The 16,846-nt window shown below is 44.2% G+C and overlaps 1 protein-coding gene and 1 long non-coding RNA gene across 3 annotated transcripts in view; one reads left to right on the plus strand and one right to left on the minus strand.

Moving 5' to 3' along the window:
- Positions 1 to 4,487: 4,487 nt before the first annotated feature.
- On the minus strand, positions 4,488 to 6,184 carry LOC145536706 (uncharacterized). Its single transcript, XR_014075968.1, has 2 exons — positions 5,923 to 6,184; positions 4,488 to 4,597 (listed from the first exon to the last, which is right to left on the minus strand). It is a non-coding gene; the product is annotated as an uncharacterized LOC145536706 (long non-coding RNA).
- A 396-nt stretch (positions 6,185 to 6,580) lies between these two features.
- The window catches only part of ZDHHC9 (zDHHC palmitoyltransferase 9), a 33,638-nt gene continuing 23,372 nt past the window's right edge, over positions 6,581 to 16,846 (plus strand). Inside the window, exons 1-3 of one of the 2 annotated variants that reach the window (XM_081567447.1) lie at positions 6,581 to 6,785; positions 7,135 to 7,200; positions 8,368 to 8,668. In XM_081567447.1, the coding sequence (XP_081423573.1) occupies positions 8,502 to 8,668 (167 nt within the window). In that variant the 5' untranslated portion in view covers positions 6,581 to 6,785; positions 7,135 to 7,200; positions 8,368 to 8,501. The remainder of the gene's footprint in view (positions 6,786 to 7,134; positions 7,201 to 8,367; positions 8,669 to 16,846) is intronic. The other variant, XM_081567448.1, reaches the window with a different exon arrangement.

The following is a 16,846-nucleotide window of genomic DNA, read 5'->3' on the forward strand; positions in this document are numbered from 1 at the left end:
CTCTTATTTCTCAAGAGAATGTGAGGTGATGCCGAAAATCCCAAGTTTCTAATCAGGGTGTGGTCTTTCTGGTGACCAGTCTTCCTCCAGGAGTCCCCCTGAGTTGCCTCATTAGAGCAAAAGACATTCCTATCACCCAGGAAATGACAAGAGTTTTAAGAGCTCTGTGTCAGGAACTGGGGTCAAAAGCCAAATATTAAAACAAAAGATGTTCCTAGTGCTCTTACCACTTAGGAATTTACAGGAGTTTTAGGAAGTCTGCCAGGAACTGGGAGACAGAGACCAATAAAAAATTTTCTGTTTTTTCACAGATGGGAAGCAATTGGACAAGCTGCTGCTGGCAAGGTCTGAGTTAACTTTTAAAAGAACCTCTTTAGCTCCTGTGTTACTAATAGACCAAAAGGGGACAAGGGTAGAAGCAGAGAGATCAGTAAGGGGGGTGTAATCCATTTTCTCTAAATGATATGCCTTTCTTTGATTTACCAGCTCTAGACATCATCTATCTGGTGACTTCCTGGTCTAATAAATGGGAATTTAGCTCACTTATGGGTTTCCCTGGTGGCTCAGATGGTAAAGAATCCGCCTGCAATGCAGGAGACCTGGGTTCAATCCCTGGGTTGGGGAGATCCCCTGGAGGAGGGCATGGCAACCCACTCCAGTATTCTTGCCTGGAGAATCCCATGGACAGAGGAGCCCGGCAGGCTACAGTCCATGGGGTTGCAAAGAGTCTGACACAACTGAGTGACTAAGCACATACACAACTCACTTAAACTGCAGCAACCACTTCTCTCTTTTCTCCTAATACATCACTCCTTTTAGTTCCTTTATTTAGTTCCCCTCTCAACTGACAACCATTTTAGTGTGTATCTTTTCTGTTCACATATCTTTTTTGGTTATCTTTGTGCCTTTATATAAGACACATAAATATTTCTTGTTCCATCATCTATAGATAGTATCTCTTAGTTCTATACTTTCTAAAATTAGAATATTAGTGCCTCTATGCATCCTTCCACCCCCCCAAATTTGTCTACTTTCCAATTTCTGTATGCTATGCTTTTAAATTATTTGTTGACTTTTATCTTACACTTTGTGATTATAATTGTTTCCCGTGATTGTCTCCAGGTTGGATTCCAGAGATTGAAAAGCAATAAAGATAGTGTTTGTATTATTACCATTGTATACTTTTCAGTGTAAAGCTAAAAAATGGGCCTTGATTATATTTTCATGTTACAACTTCCATCAATTATTCTATATCACTCCATGTTCTAATTGGTCTTCATTATTTGAAAATGACGTTTTTAAACAGTTTTGTATTTTCATTGAATTTTTGATTGCCCCCATTTTTTTTTTAGCTGTGAGTTGACTAAACATGTGCTGTCTTTACCATATCTCTATTCTCCAGCTTTCTCATTTTGTCTAGTGCTCAGAATAAATTCTATTCATCTAGAAGCCCACTTTCTGTGTTAATTCTATCTGATTCTTCACATTTGATCCATGACTTCTTGTATAGGTTTTGTTTTTCTTGGATTTCTTCATTGCCTCTTTTTGGATTATTTCTTGCCTTCTATGCTTTTATTGTATCCTCAGTTTTCCTAGCTCTTAATCATATTATCTCTTTTTCCAACTTCTCTTTTCCCTGGATGCCTCTTTTTCTGTTCTCTATGGTGTTTTTCTGGACTCGTTGGTTCCAAATCAGCGTGTGTTCAGTCAATATCCTTTCCTCCAATTTCTGTCTTCCAAACATTTGTAAAATACAGTGTCGTTTGAGTCCTTCTTCTCTTCTTTGTTATGAGCTTATGCCTTTTCAATCCCTTTACCATAATTCTAATAGTGTCTTAGGAGAGAGTGGATATAAATGCATGTTGTCTTTCTGCCATATTGAATGAGAGGTATATAGCCTTATAATATAAATCTTTCTTTTAAATTTATAAAATTAATAACACTTTTTGTAACTAATTCAGACATGAAAGACGTGTATAAAGTAAAACTTAAAAGTTTGTTCACCACTCCCACTTGCCAGAGATAACCACTGTTCAGTAAATATCCTTCCAGACTTTAAAAACTATACATATGATATATAAAGTCATACACATACAAAATGAGTTTTTTTATTTTACAAAGTTTGTATTTTAGAAAAGTTTAATAAAAAAAAAGAAAAGTTTAGATACTTGGTTTTTAAACTTAATATATATTGGGCATACTTGCTTGTCAGCAGATGCTTAATTTTTTAATGTAAAAATCTTTATTGAAATATATATATACCTATAGAAAGGTGATAGTCTTCTCTTTCCTGTGTATACAGTTAATGAACTTTTGGTTGCTGCTAACTATTTCATTGACAAGCAATGTTATAGTGAATGTCTTTGTACATATATCTTTGAACACATGTGTTAGTATTTCTTAGTAGAAGTAGGATTGTTGGGTCAATGGTTATACAATATGGAAGTATTAAGAGATACTACTGAACAGCCCTACTGAAAGATTTTTCCAATTTACTCTTCTATCAACAGTATTTGAGAGGGTACACCCTTCTGAGGCAAGCTCTCCTTAAAAGGTTGGAAACTCTGTGGTGCATGGTTGAGAATTGGACTCTGCCCTGTTTCGTGTTTATCTTTAATGACTTCACATGAGCTACTCTGTTCTCCCTTAGAATACTTGAAGTTCTTTAGACCCTGGGATCATGTCGTTTTAGTTCTTTGTTATTTCCCATAGTGCCTGGTATAGGCTAAGCAAACTGTGGGTGCTTGTCACATACTTAATGATTGACCATAAACCAGTTTATAGTTTGGGGCTAACACAATTCCTTGAGGTCAGCTTGTGGAATGAGAGGGCTGGGCAGAGCGGGAGGCTAGGGCTGTGCTGGGTTTGTATCAGATGCTCTCACTTAGACATCAAGTTTAGACCATAATCTAGGGACCTAAACTGTGAACACCTATCACAATCCTTGGCTAAGAGGAGGTCCTTAATAAATGGTCTCCATTGATGTGATTATGTCTCCTGTTTAGTGAAAGGGGGCTCAGCGGTAAAGAATCAGCCTGCCAATGCAGGAGACATGGATTTGATCCCTGGGTTGGGAAGATCCCCTAGATAAGGGAATGGCTACCCACTCTAGTGTTCTTCCCTGGGAAATCCCCCAGGCAGAGGAGCCTTTTGGGCTACAGTCCACGGGGTCACAAAGAGTGGGACACGACTGAGCAACTAAACAACAGCAAGAAGTCTTAGGATCAGTGTTGAGGGCTCTGGCACAACATCTACAATCATTCTGGGTGGAGTCAAAGATCCACAATCTAGAGATGAAATAAAATTCAAAACCAGCAAATGTTTGGTTTTCACATGGTGGCATCCTAAAGGTGCTTCTTAGTCTCTGACAGGAGCCAATAATCCCAACACAGTGATATGAACACAGAAGGTGTGTAATGACAGAGATACCAGTGGTCTCTTACTTATTGAAACACATAATATTCAGGCAATATTGAGGATTCACTGGAGATGATGGTGCTACAGAACAGCCACTCCACTAGATCAAGATTACAGCCCAAGCTTTTCCCAAGCGGAAGTAAGGTTCCCTGGAGATTGGGAAGCCAAGGGGCCAGTCAGATAAGGATTAATTTCAAGTGACAGATTTAGAGGGTCTGTAAACACACAGTGCACGGATGACAAGGGTTAGACAAGGTGAAGAATGGTTCTGTTTCTTCTTACCATTCTACGACCAGTCATCAGTGTGGATAAAGGAAGGAGGTGAGAAATGACAGTTACCTAGAGATATCATTAGAACATACATCATTGATTGCGTTTCTCCCGTTCCCTTTATAACTCTACAAAGTGGGCATTAGTCTGTTTTACAGCTGAGGAAATCGACTCAGAAACGAGAAATTACTTGACGTAGTTTACACGAGCTCCTAAGTAGCAGAGTCAGGATTTGAACCTAGGTCCGTCTGGCTATAAAGCTTTGGAGCTTTCTACTGTGCATACCATCTTGCCTCTTCTGCGTCAGGGAGAGCAGCCCAGCCCCCAGGGAGATAGCTATTGCTTAAGAACACTAAGTTGGTCCCTGTGGACAGGATGCCTGTGGTTCTTTCCTTTGTTCATCAATTCATTCTACAAATATATGTTTATTTATAGCCAGAAAGTAAGGAGAAGAGAGCAGGCCAGGTGGGTGAGCTGGGAAGGGATACTTGTGTGGGTAGGAGGGCAAGGCGGCCTGAAAGGGTTGAGGCTAAAGTAAACAGACAAAAAAAAACCCCAAAATGGGGCCAACAAGAGCTTAAAAGCAGGATAGGGACTAAGTTTGGGGATCTGTTTTGGATATAGTACTGAAGGGGTCTCTGGGTGTTTACAGGAGAGATGTCTGGAGCAACACTAAGAGGCAAGCTGCAACTTCATGGCAGCACTCAGGATCTGAGGCTGTTGACACCTCCACACCACGAACACACTCAGGAACTGTCAATATGGAGACAGGTATTTTTAAAAAAGCACACCAGAATGTATGTGACCACACAATGGAGGCCTACGCCTTTATTCCATGCCGTTTCGAGTGCTCACCACGTGACTCCAACTCCCCTTCAAAGGAGCCAACACCGCTTTGGATGCATAAAGTCTAGAGGTTTGTGGAAAAGAGAAAAAGAGAAAACAATCTTCATTTATAGTCACAGTGTGGTTGGGGATGTGTATTAAGACCTTGGGGATGATATGAAACGATGTAATGACATAGAAGGAATTGGTATGGAGGGTTTGTCCATATCCATTTTCCTTATTTTTCTTTCAGAGGTGAGCACAAATGATAACAGATTGTAATAAAGCAAGCCTGACCTACACAGTCACTTAATAATCCCAGAGGGAATGTGACCCAGAGCAGGGAGGGGCAGAGCTCAGGAATGTGTTGCTGTGACTCATTCCAGGACTCCCAGGGCTTCACCTACACCTGAGACGTTTGGGTGCTGTAGAGGTTTATTTTTGTCCACTCCCCAATTGGGAGGATGACATCTGGGGTGACTGTGAGACTCCTAAGGACCTCTGGTGTACACAGGCTTGGGAACCCAGGGGCCTGATGGGCTGTTCCTCTCCTTTCTATACCAAGTGAATGCAATACCAGCAGCCTCCAGGATTTAAAGGGGAGAACTGGAGGTGATGATACTGATCATATGGTTCATAAAAACTACACTGATGATTATAATCAGCATGAGTGCTGGGGAACAATAAAAGCTTTATAAAGATGTATTTTCTCCTACAAATGAATTATAACACATCTCTCATAAGAGAATTACCTAGTGATTTTTTAATCCTTTAAAATTTTTGATTGAAGGGTACCATGAATGTGTCAAATGTAACTATCATTAAGTAGAATTTTGCTTCATATCATGTGGGACCCAAATCCCATAAAAGGAGAAATAGTTCTTGACCAGGCACATGGTCCTTCAACTAACACAAAAAAAACTGCCTTGGGAAGAGCTTTGGCAGTCTCTTTGGTATTCATTGCAAATACCTTCACCCCAGAGAAACTTTATTCAAGCTTAGGAAACTAGCTGACAGTCTGGGCACTCTCCCTGACGGTGTGACAGGTAAGGAAAGACCACCTTCCACCCTCTCTCATATTTCCCCTTATATTTGGAAGCCAAGAGCCACACTAGTGGAAACAGACCCAGTATCTTTTAAAGTCTGTTGTAGAATATTGATACCATGGTTCTCAACTGTTTTCCCCACTCCAATCTTATGCTAAAGGATGCGACTCACTCAGATCAGTAACAGTGGCTCATTGTGGTAATAACTGCCCTGCCAGGGAGGTGGCAGAAAGATAGAATCAATGTGGTTGGTGGGTAGAGTTTCTGCCGCTCCTCTCTCCCCACTCAGCACCTCATTATCACAAGCTCTTCAAATCTAATAGTCATTTACAAGCCTTTGAAGCAATTTTACTTCATCACCTACCTGAAAGAATTTATGTCCTGTCAGTAGAGTTTCAGCGTCAATTTTTTGTTTATGATACTGCAAAATGATTCTGCCTTCTTGGGGACAGTTATCCCTTTCAAGTTCCTTTTTACTTCTGTTTGTTTTGCTCCTAAAGCCAGAGATGCAGGCCAGGGTGACTGGGACAGAGGTGGGATCCCTACCTCGTGAATAGGACTCGGGAGGCAGAGGACTTATTTTTACGCGGGTACAGAGTAAAATCCCAAGTCGCGATTGATTTCATGTAAGTAAGGCTGGAGAGGCCCAAGGAGGACCCAGTTTGGGGTGAGCACCGGGATCCGTGAGCCAGGGTTCCTTCAGCGTCTCATGGTACGTGTGGCAGGGGGGGGGGGCAGGTTCCCCGTTCCTCCTAGTCCCATTGACACTACGCTTCATCCCAGTCCTTGCGGAACTATATTAATAGAAAGCGACACTTCACACATCGGCGCTCAGACCCCAAAGGGAGGCTGGCAAAGGCTTGGCAGGTGGGCAGGAAGCCGGGAGATGGGTGGGGGAATGGGGCGGAGGCATCGTCGAGTGGCATTCTGCTCAGCCAATGGTAGTTCGGGGCAGGGGTGGCAGGGGCGGAGGCGCCGAGGCGGATCAGCCAATAGAGGGCGAGCAACTACTGGAACGACCTGGTGACGTGAGGAGCGTTCCATTTGGCCAGCGGTGGGCGGTTGCCACAGCTGGTTTAGGGCCCCGACCGTTGGGGCCCCTTGTCAGGAGAAGGCAGCCTCCGGGCTGGGGAGAAGCCGCTGCCACCTCTGGCGGCCGACGCGGTCCCCTGGGATAGTGCACTTCCTGGCTTTGGTTCCCAGCTGAGTTCGGTCTCCGGGGTTCAGGTAACAAGGGGGTGGGTGGGGGTGGGGGTCTCCGGGGCTGGGCCGCGTGGTGGGTTTCAGCCCCCTCGGCTGCACCGGGACGCGCGGAGCCTGCTCTGCCCTTCTTAGCTCGGCGATTGCCGAGCCCCTGGCCGGGGGTGACTACACGTGGCGGGGCGTGTGTGAGTGTGTACGAGCGTGCGGAGGTGGCGCGCGTCCCATCCTGCTCGGGGCGGTGGTCGGCGGTGTGGCTGAGGCTGGACGGGCCTCTCGAGGCCGCGCCCGCCGCCCGTCGGGACTCGGGCCTCGGGGCCCCGGGCCGCTGGTCTGGTCGCTGGTTCTCGACGGATTTTGATCTTTGTTCTCCCAGGCCCGGCTCCCCTTCCTGGTCTCTCCTTCCGCTGGGGTGGTTTATCAGGAGAAGATTGTTATCCAGGTTAGTTTTACACAAAGGAAGTGTTCTCTGCACCTCCGATGCCCCCTCCCCTTTCCCAAGCCTTCCACCTTCTCCTTTCCCTGCTCAGCTCCTAGTCTCTCTTTGGACCGTTGCCCTCTCCAGCCCAGTTGGTTATTTCTCATCAGTCAGTCGGGCTGCAGGCTTCCGCCTCTTTCTTGCCAGCGTGAGGCATGTGGTATCAGTAAATAGAGGCCACAGCACCACACCTGAGAGGAGAAGGGTGACAGCGGTGAGAAAGGCTGGGCCTGGGGATTCAGGATGCTAAGTGGAGATGGTACTTCTGAAATGTCCCAGAAAGCACCTTAATGACTTTTCTTAACTGCTGCCACCCCCCACCCCCTGTTGGGCCCCTCCTCCTCCCAGCCATATCAGAATCTCTCTGGCTTAAGTCAGCCTTTCACCTACAGGTCTGTGATGTGGTTTCATTAAGATTCCCACAAATGTTAGGCTAGACCGGCAAAGTTGGTTCATTTCCCAGACTCAGGAAGTTAGGAGGGTTTGATTAGGGGAAATCTGTTTTGAGTAAATACAACCTGGGTTTGTGTACAGTGTCCAAAACCTCCTAGCTCTCCCAAAGGATGACTTGTTCCCTGGTGTGGTTCAGATTTGAGGGGCTAATTGAAGAAAGAAGGTGAAGAAGTGGAGGAGGGGAGGGAATGGCCCTTAAGGATAGAAACTCCACTATTATTTTTAGAGTCTTCATGATGATTATACAACAGTATGGTATAGTGGAGAGCGCCCTGGACTGAAAGTCAGCAAACCTGTTTTCTTAGCTTAGCTTTGTGGCTTTGTGACCCAGAGAAGTGATTTCCCCCCTTCCATCTTCAGTTTGCTTATTTCCAAAACAAAGTATTAGGGCTGTCACCTATAAAATCTCTTCTAGTTCCTAGTTCTATGATAATCAAATCATCAGTATTATACTGGAAGTAAAGGGATATATTTAAGATATACTAGCCTCTTTCTCTTTTTTGAGAACCTTTAACCTTTTCTTCTTTTAGAGGACAAAAACAGATTGGAAATAAACTCTTCCATTTCTTCACTCTCAACCCTTGAGGCAGTGCTCATCTTTCTGCCTCTGGGAAAGGAAGATTGAACTGCATTTTCTTGTTCCTGCCTCATTTTTTTTCTTTTTGTGTTTTTCCTTAGGGCTAGAAATTGGACTTCTGATGATGTTTGACCCAGTGGCAGCAATAGCACACAACGTGATTTCAAAGCTGGGTTCAGCTTCTGTTCCTTCCCTCTTATAATCACAAACCCATTTTGGACCAGGAATTCCAATCATGTCTGTGATGGTGGTGAGAAAGAAGGTGACACGGAAATGGGAGAAACTCCCAGGCAGGAACACCTTCTGCTGTGATGGCCGCGTCATGATGGCCCGGCAAAAGGGCATCTTCTATTTGACCCTCTTCCTCATCCTGGGGACATGTACACTCTTCTTCGCCTTCGAGTGAGTTTCCATTGAGTATTGTTGCCTGATTATGGTTACTTTGGGTCCAGGGGAAGAACCTTCTTTCTGGGGAGTTTGTGGCTAGTCCTTGGATGGTTGTCACTGTCCTCTTGAGCAGTGTCTGTAGATCATGTCAACTGAATTCATTGCTTTGTATGTGCCTCCTTAAAAGACCAAGACATTTGATAACCAATTTTATAGCACTGATTTGGGGCCGCCCCTGGAACACTTAGGAAATAAAAGAATTCATCTCCATTACTCACCTCCCCTTCTCAGTGATCTCCTTAGGTGGTTAGTGACAGATTGCCTCTTCACCCCTCCTGAGCCTAGGAGCACTCTCTGTGGTCATAGCTCCACCCCATGATACTCACCTATTCTGTTATTCTGGGTCCTATTTCCTTAGGGCTCAGCTCTCAGCTAGCTGTTAAATTGAAAAAGCCAACTGAACTGGGAACCTGCAGATTGGTTCTAGCCTCAGCTGTGCCACAGTCTAGCTATGTGTGTGACACATATGTGCTTATTAAATGTGAGTTGCTCTTTCTTTCAGTCAAAATCACTCAGCATAAACAACTCTCTATTCTGTGTGTGCCCAATACCAGCCTTGGAGTTATTTTTTCTGTGATATAACAGTAGTACTAGAGGCAGTTTGAAATCTGTGTAGGTCACTGCTCTAGGGTGATGACCAGTTGGCTACTGTGGCATGACTCCTGGGTATGCTGAGAATGTGGTACACTCCAGGGATGAGAGCAATGCTAATTGGTTTGGGATTATTATGAGGAAGGCCTTGAAGGAGCCAAGAGATGTGTTTGTAGACCGTGAGCCACACCTAATATGAACCTGCTACAGTTCATGCACTCCAGTGACCTGGAAATGGAACTCCCCTCAGGGGGCGTGGCCAGGGGATGGAGGAGGGGGCTTCTTGGCTTGCCTTTGTGGATAATTAAAATAAGCCCTGATCTTTGGGGGCTCATTTTTGTCTTTCTCCTGTAAGGGCTTCAGGCTTTCCCAGTGCATCAAGAGTGATTTTGTGGGGGCTGGTTTGCCAGACTTTTGGATAAGTGCAAATGGCTTGAGTAACAGCAGGGGAGGGAGGGGGCTGTATTTTATAACAGGGCCAGGAAAGTAAGGTCAGAGGACCTTTTTGTCAAAGGCACTTTTTTTTTTTTTTTTTGCTGCTGCTGCTGCCGAGTTGTAAAATATTTGGCAAAATCAGACAGATTGATCATGGCTTCTTAGCTGCTTTCCAGTCAGAGTTTCATGGCTGAGTGTGTGTGTGTGTACTTTGTGTGGTACAAGTGAGCATGTGCAGGCGGGCAGGCATAAGCATAACATTAAAAAAAAATATTTCCCCACTCCTCACTCTTGTCTCCAAGTTAGCTTTGTTCCTTCCTTGCTTGTTTATGGAAGTGCAGAGCTGAACTCTGCTTTCTGTCATTCTCACTCCTTCCTCTGCTGAATCACTAGCTCTTTTTGCCTCTCCGCCCCCCCCACCTCAGGGTTAAATTTTTGTGGTTGAAACCGTTCAAAACAGAGATGAGATTTGTTTCCAGGCCCTGAGTGAGCTGGTAATTCTGGGCCCAGGAACCCTCTGGTTTGACTGGCCAAGGGAACTTGAAATTTGGAGCTACTGGCATTTGGCCCTTTTTGTATCTGGGAGCCAGACAGAGTATGATTTGGATGTGTTCCCTTCGACCCTGAAGGCCTCTGAAGAAAACTGCCTGTGGGATGAAGCTTATAATTAACCAAGTTACTGTTTGACAGAGGTAGGTTGGGTTTTCTGGCGAGATGACTTTTTTCCCCCGAGTTATTTCTTGTGCTTTGCCCTCAGATATGAAGGGTGAGGTTGTTTGTAAACTGCCCTGGGTTCCAACTGTGTGTGTGGTAGAGTAAATAGTTTTGAGGGTAGGGCTTGGGGAGGGAGTAGGAAAGGGAGAAGGGAGAAGGAAGTAAAAGTGTTAGCTGAGAAGTGTAATGGGGAACTTTATATCTGACCAAAGGGGAGAGGGCCCTGACAATGAATCCTTCTTACTGAGAATGGTGGAATCTATGTTTGTGAGCGTGTAGTGTGTGTGCATATGTGTGTGCACATGCATGCATCTGTCTGTCAAATGCAGACACGTGGGCACTCTAGGTGGCGGCTGCCTTGAGCCTAGCCACTGACAGGCTGTATAGAGGACACCAGCATGCCTCCGAGGAATGAAGACTCTTTCTGGTCGACCTTTTTCTTTGGGGTCTATAATTTACTGTCTACCACACGGTGGAGGATAGGGATTGGGGGCAGAATATGGGCTCCTTTGCTAGTATGAGAACTTACGGAGACCTCATGAAATCACCTGGTTTAATCCCCTGCCTTCAGGCAGGTGAGGGTGTCTGAACCAGCAGTGACAAAGGACTGTCTCTTTTCATGTTTAAATTGTATAGGAGCATAGACTGTACATTCTCTGGCTGCTGCATTTTGGCCTTAAGGAAGAAAGTTCAGATCTTGAGGCACATCTGGACCTACATTTTAGTAACAGGGTCCTGCTTGCAGCAGGTGTGCAGGAATGAGTGAGAGGTGATTTATAACCCCCCATGGCACAGCCCTGGGTTGGCCAGATGGCTTGAGAAATCTGGTCAGGCATGTGGGCGCCCCTTGATGAAAACTTGCAGTGTTAGTAGTGTCAGTGGGCATCTTTTTATTTTTAGTTTTGGATTTCACTTTTACATGTTTAGATTTCTCAAAGGAGGGACCTGTGATTTTTCAGTGGACAGACAGTAGGTTAACTACATAAAATGAGAAAAGGTGGTCCATACAGGTGCTCGTTAGCTCTGTGTTGTTAGAAGCATTTCCAAAGAAGCTGGGTAGCCATCTCTCAGAGCTGCTGTCACAGAGTGAATTCCTGCCCATGATGGGAAATTGGGCTAGATTATCTTCTTGCAGCTCTGAGAGTCTGAAATTCTATATAACTCTTGTGTCTATCTGGAAGATTCTAATACACACATAGAAAAGGAGAGGATAGAAGATTACCAGTAGATAGCTGTATTTTAAATGTAATTGTATCTATTGTATCTATAGTAAATGTATTTGAATTTAGAAGCAGAGTATACATTGTACAGTGTTTAAAAAAAGAATTTCCTTGCAAGTAGAGATTATCATACTAAGTGAAGTAAGTCAGAAAGAGAAAGACAAATAGCATATGATATCACTTATATATGTGGACTCTAAAATGTGACACAAATGAACCTATCTACAAAACAGAAACAGACTCAGGGACATAGAGAAAAGACTTGTGGTTGCCATGGGGGACGGGGTTGGGGAAGGGATGGAGTAGGAGGTTGAGGTTAGCAGATGTAAGCTATTATATATAGAATGGATAAACAACAGGGCCCTATTGTATAGTACAGGGAACTGTATTCAATGCCCTGGAATTAATCATAATGGAAAAGAATGTATATATAACTGAATCACTTTGCTGTACAACAGAAATTAACACAACATTGTAAATCAGCTATACTTTAATCAAGAGTATTTTAGTTAAAAAAAAAAGAGGAATTTCCTAATGCATTCTTAGGATGAGGCATTTAGGAAATGTGAGCTTTAAGCACATGAACCATTCTCTGTCCTTTCTGCCCAAACTCTGTCCAGCTTGTGTGATGAACACATAGCCAACAGCTTGGCCAGGAATGTCAGGACACTATAGCAGACTGACACTGACAACCTGTGAACTGTCCAACTACTGAAAGGCTATTGTGGTATTTAGTCAAATTCAACTTTTTGATAAAGCTTGGGGAAAAGACCAAGTGCACTGTGTTCTGAAAGTGGCTTCCTAGCTTTCTCTTTTAACTGTGTGACCAGATCGCTACTGGGGTCAGGGTCTCTTGTGGCATGAATGATTGTGTGACTCTTGACCCCTGAAGTAGGAAGGCGTTTACTGCTGTGATCAGTGCTTATGCCTCACTGTGCCGTATCTAGCGGAAATCGTATCAAGGCACTATCAAACCCTGTTGGACTGACCCTCCTGGGTGCTTCTGATGTACAGAAGAGTCATTGAATTGGATGAACTGAAAAAAGCTTTGTAGCACTGCTTAGTAATTGTCCCACTTCTAGCCTATTCAGACTCTACCTCTCTTTCAAGTCCCTTCTTGAGTCTTCCTTCATGAAATGTTTCTAGTAATTTCTGCATCCATAGGACTAATTGTACATACCAGTCATTTAACGCATAATTACATGACATTTTTTATATTTTTTAATTCTGTGGATATTGCAATTTGAGTTCTTTCAGAGTCAGGAACTATCCTCTGTGTGTGTGTGTGGTCTCACAGTGCCTTCTACTAGGCCTTACCTAGAGTATGTGATCAATAAATGTAGCTGAATTGATACATTCTGGATGCACTTAAAATGTAGCAGTCTTGACTCACAGAATCATAGAATGATAGATCTGAAAGGGGCCTTGGAGACCATCCCCATCCTTTTGCGGGCGACAAAACCAGGTCTACAGAAATAGATTTCATCAAGGTCGATAGGCCAGCCAATGCCTTTATATGACACTACCTTTCATCTCATTGTTACCTTTTGAATATGGAATCCTGAAGACATGCAGATTACTAAAGCTGTGCATAGTGCTAAATGCTGGACTGGCATATTCTGGGGACTTGCTAGCTAGTGGTTGTGTTGCCCTAGTGGATTCTAGGTTACCTTGGCCTCCTTAACTCATGCTCCTAGTGGCTCAGATGGTAAAGCGTCTGCCTACGATGCTGGAGACCCAGGTTCGATCCCTGGGTTGGGAAGATCCCCTGGAGAAAGAAATGGCAACCCACTCCAGTATTCTTGCCTGGAAAATCCCCATGGACAGAGGACCCTGGTAGCCTACAGTCCATGGGGTTGCAGAGTCGGACATGACTGAGCGACTTCACTCACTAGGAAACGAAGGCATGTTTGTGGAAAACTGACTATTCTAGCATGGCATTCTGGTAGCCTTGCAGGAACAAGGAACCCCTTTCTTTAAGTGTGAACTTACAGAGTAAGCTAGAGTTACAAGGGATCATCACCCCTTTTGTTGCTCCTAGTCCCTGGTTCCAAGATGAGGACAGCTCTGAGAAAAATTAGACAATGTGTGCTCCTTACCATGTTACTCTGTGGGTGATGGTGATGAAAGGGGCACCGTGTCCCCATGGTCAGACAGAAGGAAAGAGGCAGTCTGATAACAAAGTTACCGGGTTTGAGGAGACACAGGACTAGGTAGACCAAAGCCAAACTCTGACATGGAGGAATATCCCTGTCTATAGTGACAAGGTCCAGGTTCCTGAATTCCTTAGGTGAGATTAGGAAGAGAAAAAAGTGACTTTATCATGATCTCTAATCAAGAGGGTATTCTCTGAAGAATTGCCCTGTGGAGGTTCAGTCTTGTGCTTATCTAGCCTGATTCTGTGACTCTGCCAACCAAAGACAGTTTTAGAAAGGCATAGTTGCCTCTTTGATATCAATCTGTTACAGTAGTTAGCTAAACTCAACTTCCTGATAAAGCATGTCCCCCGGAGAAGGATTGGGCTATGTCTCCTGAACAATGTGTTTCCCTTTAACAATTCTTTACGCTTCTGTCATTCAGAATTCATCTGTGTATTTTCGGCCTTTACTACTTTTTGTGGTGACGAGGTTCACACCGTCAGTCTCCACTGAATATATCTCCCATCTTTTGAGAATGCCTTAATTGAGTATAGTGATCGTCTACTTTGGGAAAAGTGAGCACAAAGGACAGGGGTGTCCCTAGCATGCCGACAACAGTTGAGATGTCTTTTGAGGGAAAGGAGTCTTAAATCTTCCTCCTCAGAGATGCCAGAGCTGGTATTGAGTTTAACAACAAAAAAGAAACTTTATGCCTCCTCTTGTGGTAGCAAGAGGCTAATGAATTCAGGGTAATGAGGAGGATGTGTCTGGAATGGAGCAAGGAAGAGGCAAGAAAGAACCTATGATGATAATTAGATAAGGCCAGTTAAAGGAGCAGAGAAGGCAATGGCACCCCACTCCAATACTCTTGCCTGGAAAATCCCATGGACGGAGGAGCCTGGTAGGCTGCAGTCCACGGGGTCGCTAAGAGTCGGACACGACTGAGCGACTTCACTTTCACTTTTCCCTTTCATGCACTGGAGAAGGAATTGGCAACCCACTCCAGTATTCTTGCCTGGAGAATCCCAGGGACGGCGGAGCCTGATGGGCTGCCGTCTATGGGGTCGCACAGAGTCGGCCACGACTGAAGCGACTTAGCAGTAGCAGTTAAAGGAGGGCCTCAGAATACTGGCCTGAGGAGGTGGGGGCTTAATATAATAGGTAGCAGGGAACTGTTCTAAGTTCTTGATCAGGAGGATATTATAGTTGAAATTTGTTACTTGTTATTTTTGAAACTGGTTATATTTGTTACAATTGAAATGTGAAATTTATTATTACAACTAAAATTTGGCAACTATTTAGCAGGTTTGCCTCCATAGAGATTTTGGCCTTCCTCAGTGAGAGGATGGCTCATTGCCTCAGAATTGAAAATGTCCTTGTTTGCTTAATTTTCCCATTGCTGCTGGAGCAAAACAGCGTTATGCACTTTCAAAACTCTGACCTTCACATAGCAGTAAATCTTGAATCTGATATTAAATTATGTTTTTAGTGTCCAAGGAAACTTTGTCCCTCTTAGCAAACTCTGAATGTCATCAGCAAGAATGTTGAACTGGTCCTATGGGTGATTCTACATGTTTACTGTGCTCTAGAGATAGGACGTATGTATAAGGACAGATGGCTGCCCCTGTCAGGGAGGACTTACAGCAAAGGCTTAGTTCTGTTATGTAGGCTCAAGGGCCATGGTGGAGCTCTAATCCTTGGCCCTTCCTGCTGTGTCAGGCTTCCTTAAAGCCACCCTTAATGACTGCTATGGGAGCAGTTTCAAGCAGCCCCCAGATTCCCAAGAGAGCTCTTCTCTGACCACTTACAGTCCTTAGAGTCTGCCTCACCATACGCACACTTGATTATTGGTCTTATCTTATTTAGCTGTTTCATATGTTAGTTATATTTCCTCAACAAAATTAAGTTCCATTTCTCTTGTTCTTCATTTGTTAGACCCGTAAATACTTGTTGGCTGATTGATTGTGCTGATAAAAGAACAACAGCAAAAAACATAGCAAGAAAGCTATTAGAGAGACAGAATCAGTACAGAACACTAGTGCACACTGCTGGTCTGTGAGGCAGCCCTGTCGTGGAATCCGTCAGGTTTCTTACCACTTCCATTCATGAATCTCCTTTGAAGTTTTTTGTGTGAATTGAAGTCTATGTCATTATGATTGTCCTTCCAATGAACTCTGGTGTGCTAGAGATGGGGGATGGGATATGGCACACCAGCCCAGCCTGGCACTGCTGGTTACTGCTGGTCAGTACCATCATGTGGCCCATGAGACATGTGGGAATTCTGTCATGTAGTCCAGCTGTGGAAGCCTGAAGCCGATCAAGAGGTTGAAAGAAGATGGCTTAAAGTGATGATGTCTCTGCAGGTGGCAGAAATGGAGATTTGGTGGGGAAATGGTTGCATTTATAAAATTCACAAGGGAGAAAAGTCACTTCTAACTGCCTGGTATTCTGAAGACAAAGGAGAGTTCTGTTTCAAGAAGTGTATGGATATCATTATTCATATCAATATAGATGGAAAGTACTACAGGGTTTCAAAGACAGTTTATATTTGTGGATGATAGATCCAGTCTTTCTCTAGGACAAATTAGTGATGTTTGAGGATACTCCTGACTTTTGAGGTTGATACTGGGAATTACCACCAAATCTTTGCATAGCTTGTTCCTATTTAAGAGAGATCGCTAGCTTACTGCAATTATAGGGCTAGCCCAGGTGGGTATTAAAGGCAGACAGATGGGTTGTAGTTTGCAGCGGTCTTAGCCTCTGGCTTTCTTATTTCCTCTTATTCTGGGTAGAAAGGCCTGCTGGTCCCACATCTGCTTTCCCAGCCACACCCACTCACTAGTGACAACTGGCTGCCAGTAGCCTTGTCTCTGAAGAACAATACAATGGGCCTGTTGTGTACTTGTTGACACACAGAGTGGATTGTTTTAGCAGGTGCAGAAGATATTCTGTGTGGAGATTACAGAGACCTTTATCCTTGATGGCGAAGCGTAATTCAAATCTAAGTTGTCCTTTGTCCGGTCAACAAGCAGGTG

Source organism: Giraffa tippelskirchi, chromosome X (assembly GCF_054371585.1).
Source record: "Giraffa tippelskirchi isolate mGirTip1 chromosome X, T2T-mGirTip1v1.2.pri, whole genome shotgun sequence".
NCBI lineage: Eukaryota > Metazoa > Chordata > Mammalia > Artiodactyla > Giraffidae > Giraffa > Giraffa tippelskirchi.